The following is a 5,000-nucleotide window of genomic DNA, read 5'->3' on the forward strand; positions in this document are numbered from 1 at the left end:
GATACAACAAAATACAAAGACTTACATTTAACCCAATCCCGATGGCGCAAAGGTTAAAGAACCTCGGCTGTACTTCTTCGTCCTCAGCAATGGCCTTCGAACTGCCCTCCGAAGTCCCCTGGAGAGGCCCGGTCACCCTCGGCGTCCTTTGGGTCTCATCGGCGGGGGCGACAGGTGCAGCAGGGGCGGCAGGGGCGGCAGGGGCAGGAGCCGGGTCATCGGAACCCCATGACCAACCCTGCCCATGCACTCCCGTTATCGCCAGTAGCACCAAACACGCTGTTTTCGAGGTTGACGTGTTAAAAGCACATTAAAGAACCCCTTTTTTATACAACGTCTTCATTTCTTTACATAAACAGAAGTCAAGAAGAATAAGAACTTTAAAATATATTCATCAACAGTAATTACCATCGTCTTACGAGTGTATTTCGATACATCTTACCCTTGGAACTTAAAGGTCATGTCAAGTTCATGCAAGTGTGTCGAGGATGTTCAGACGATGTCGAAACGCTGCTGGTTGTCAGTCGACGGAAATGAAGGTTCATCCGTGTCACAGTCGAGTTATCTCATTCCACTTCATTTCTGTCTTTTTTTTTTCTTTCTTTCTTTCTACTTAACTTTGTATTTCTTTTTATGAAGTTTTTTTTTTTTGGAATGAGTTTGTGATAGATGTCGTCGTGGTCATACTCAGTGCAAAAGAACTTTGACAGCAAAACAAGGGGACATTTTATATGGTAATAACACATAGATGAAGAGAAATATTTATATGGAAATGTCTTTATATGGAAAAAAATCATGTATGTGACATATATATATATATATATATATATTATATATATATATATATATATATATATATATATATATATACATATATATACATATATATATGTATGTATGTATGTATATATATATACATATATATATGAATGCATATATATATATATATATATATATATATATATATATATATATATATATATATATATATATATATTTTTATGCATATATATATATATGTGTGTGTGTATGTATATATATATATATATATATATATATATATATATATATATATATATATATATATATATATATATATATATGTATGTATATATAATAATAATAATATGCATATATATATATATGTATATATAGATAGATAGATAGATAGATAGATATAGATGTGTATATATATACGGACTCCGCTCTATAAAGAGTAAGGTAAATATGGATAGAGGCAAAGACGTATATGCACTGTAAGAAGAATGAAGGAATAAATAATCATACGTAAAAAACAAGACCTAGGAAAGACAACAAAAAGAACAAAATGACAGTGAAGAAGTAGAACAAGAAAGATATCGATTAAAGCAAATAAATTAATAAATAAAAGATGATAAAAGCTATGAAATCCAAGAAAAAACAACCAAGAAAATAAATACAATAAGAAGCCGAAACCGAGCGAGAACGAAAAACAAAAGAACAAAGAACATACGAGAACAAGAGAACATAAAAGAGACACAGAGAAGTACACAGAAACGCGTTCAGTTCCGTCTCATGGTCTCCACACATCACCCCCCCCCCCTTTACCTTCACCGCATGTTGCGTTTGTGAACTTCTTCTTACAAAAAAAAAGGATTTACTACAGGATGACAGCAACGTCGTTACGTCAGAGGGGAAAGAAAGTGCACTGAATTATATGTATACGGTGTAACGGGAGAAGATGTGTGATTAGAACTGAATTTTGATTTGGTTTAGGTGGGGAATGATTGTCATACGGGTTGGGTATCTGTTTTTGTTTGTTTTTTTATGGTGTGTTTTCGGTATATGTGCGAATATAAGTTTAAACAAATAGATTTATATTCCCAATCACCGCAAATTAAGAAATAATAATACATAAGAAGAGAGAAATAGAACGAAAATACACTTACTTGCAAACTTCATGTCGATCCGGCCCACGTGGCACCAAATAAATAAATAAATAAACTGATAACAAAGAACCAACGAAAAATCGACTGTAACTCGACGTAACTAAGCAACACGACCTCTCACACTCCCACTCTCTCCCTCTTCGGTCGACTCTGAACAACCCGACGGCGGTACACCTTTTATATTGCCTCTCTCGGGTCGACCTTCACTCCCCCTCCTCCTCCTCCTCTTCCGTCCTCCTTCCTCCCTCCTCCTCCTCCTCCTTTCCTTCCCTCTCGTCCTCCTAATTACCGCCCTTCTTTCCCTCTCTGTCTATATACTATTTTTTCTTTGTTTTCTTGTCATTTCGCTTTATTTTCTTCGTTTTCGCTCTTGGTGTCGTATTTCGGAAGTACTATTTCTGTGTTTTGGTATTTTCGTATTAGAAGTAATTCCCATGTTATAATGACGTAAATGCAAAAGGAAACTGTCGCTTGGTATAAGGTTTTGCTGTAGCATCGAAGATTGATTTGCATGCTATATTCTGATGGAAATTTTCCATTTTTCGTTTTTTTTTTCTTTTCTTTTCCCGTGGTGTTTTTCTCTCCCCCTCCCTCTTTCTTTCTCTCTCTCTCTCTCTCTCTCTCTCTCTCTCTCTCTCTCTCTCTCTCTCTCTCTCTCTCTCTCTCTCTCTCTCTCTCTCTCTCTCTCTCTTCTTCCCTCTCTTTCTCTCTCTCTCTCTCTTTTCTCTCTCTCTCTCTCTCTCTCTCTCTCTCTCTCTCTCTCTCTCTCTCTCTTTCTCTCTCTCTCTTTCTCTGTCTCTTTCTCTCTATCTCTCTTTCTCACTGTTTGTGTGTGTGTGTGTGTGTGCCCCCCCCCCCCTCTCTCTCTCTTTCTATCTCTCTCTCTCTCTCTCTCTCTCTCTCTCTCTCTCTCTCTCTCTCTCTCTCTCTCTCTCTCTCTCTCTCTCTCTCTCTCTCTCTCTCTCTCTCTCTCTCTCTCTCTCTCTCTCTCTCTCTCTCTCTCTTTCTCTCTCTCTTTCTCTGTCTCTTTCTCTCTATCTCTCTTTCTCACTGTTTGTGTGTGTGTGCCCCCCCTCTCTCTCTTTCTATCCTCTCTCTCTCTCTCTCTCTCTCTCTCTCTCTCTCTCTATTTGTTATTGATCGGTTTTGTAGATTGTAAATAAAAAGATAAGGATATAATTAACAAATATTCTAATGGGATATTAGATACTATCACTCCATGCCATGCCAAATGATAATAAAAAATAATAATAAATAAAAAGATAGAGAAATAAGACGGAATTAACAATCTTTTAATTTCTGTTTCGCTCTTTTATCCCCCATTTCTCTTCCATTTTTCTTCGCTCCTTCGTTTTCTTCTTCACCTTTACAGAAGGAGAAGGAGGGCGCTCTGCAACTCCCGTCAAGGTGCAACATTGACTGACACGTTGCAAGGTCAAGGATAGGAGGAATCAACAGAGGGGGAGGGGGGAGGGAGGGAAGGGGGATGGGTAGATTTCTTCCATTCATTCATTGTTTCTGAAAAATCTTAATGACTTTCTTGCAGCAAACGAGCAACTTTTGACATTGAGATTGCGTTTGTTTATATATGGATATGATTCAATATATATATATATATATATATATATATTATATATATATATATATATATATATATATAATATATATGTATATATATTATATATATATATATATATATATATATATATATATATATATATATATATATATATATATATATACAGTATATACACGTGTGTGTCTGTATGTGTGTGCCTGTGTCTGTGTCTGTGTTTGGGTATGTGTTTGTAAATTAATAAAGAATGAATTAACTGATAACTAAAAAAAATGAATGAAACATAGACGGATATACATGTGAAGACAAGCATATATCCTTATACATACATATATATGTATGCGTGAAAGTGTATCTCTTACAACCATTTACGTTTGGCTATGATAGATACCTCCCTGTGCGCATTGAAATCACCACGCACGTAATTTACAACGTGCGTACATGCGTCTGTGTGGATGTGTACATAAACTTATTACGTACACCAAAGTGATGACTCAAGCACGTGTTCAGGGTCCATGAAAGCGACTGGTCCTGGATGTGTATGGTTTAAAAGGATGGTTAATTTGACATAATAGATTTAGAAATGAATGCATCTATTGGGAATAGTTTTGTGATCTATGCGCTGGTGACATTTTGGTTGACTTTATTACTGTTATTATTTATATCTTTATTGATATTACTATTACAGTTAATAGTAGTGGTAGTTCTCGTAGCAGAAGTAATAGTGTTGTGGTTACGATTATTTTATTATACTACAATTATTGTTGTAGTTGTTGTTGTTGTTGTATATATTGTTGTTAATCTTCTTCCTCCTGGCGTTTTGAATCTTTGCTTTCGTTCAGCTGTTGTTGTTATAATCTTTGATGCTGTTGGTATTGTTGTTGTTGTCATGGCAACTAATACAATCATTACCCTTATAATCCTCGTTACTGATATTGTTATCATCGCTTTTATCACCGCTTATCATAATACCCATTATCATCAACACTATAACCATCATCAAAATTCCTATCATCGCTAATATGTTAAGTCTCACATTCTAAATTAACTTCTGCGCGGCTGACATGCTCTGGCAAGTGTCACTCTTCTCAATTGTCACATGCGCGTGTCATCAGCTGTCATTGCGTGGCCTTAAGACGACATCCTCTAACCCTCACCTAGTTTTATCTCCTGTTGGTCTCTATTTTTTGCTAGCTCTTTTTTATTTTTTTATTTTATTTTATTTTTTTGTGTTCTCTTTTCGGTTTGAGTTATTGTTGTTTTCGTATTTGGTATATCTGTCTTTTTTGCGTATCTTTTCTTCGTTTATAGACGTTTATATATCGGGTCCTTCCTATTTTTATTGTTTTATTTATTTTTTTCGTGGTATGTCGGTCCTCTCGTTTTCATATTTCGGTTTTCTGTTGTTGTTTTTTTATTTCTGTTGGTGAAGTTCTTTGCAAATATTCCTTATATTTTTTTGTACGAAGAATAGAAAAAAATAGAAAAATTGCCTT

The 5,000-nt window shown here is 35.4% G+C and overlaps 1 protein-coding gene across 1 annotated transcript in view; it reads right to left on the reverse strand.

The window, feature by feature from the left end:
- The window catches only part of LOC122263867 (uncharacterized), a 5,316-nt gene extending 3,234 nt beyond the window's left edge, over positions 1-2,082 (reverse strand). Inside the window, exons 1-2 of the mRNA XM_043032512.2 lie at positions 1,929-2,082; positions 26-279 (exon numbers count right to left, since the gene is read on the reverse strand). Of these exons, the coding sequence (XP_042888446.2) occupies positions 26-279; positions 1,929-1,941 (267 nt within the window). The 5' untranslated portion in view covers positions 1,942-2,082. The remainder of the gene's footprint in view (positions 1-25; positions 280-1,928) is intronic.
- Positions 2,083-5,000: the final 2,918 nt, after the last annotated feature.

This window comes from Penaeus japonicus, unplaced genomic scaffold (genome assembly GCF_977035675.1).
Source record: "Penaeus japonicus unplaced genomic scaffold, GWHDUDI00000001_assembly GWHDUDI00000019, whole genome shotgun sequence".
NCBI lineage: Eukaryota > Metazoa > Arthropoda > Malacostraca > Decapoda > Penaeidae > Penaeus > Penaeus japonicus.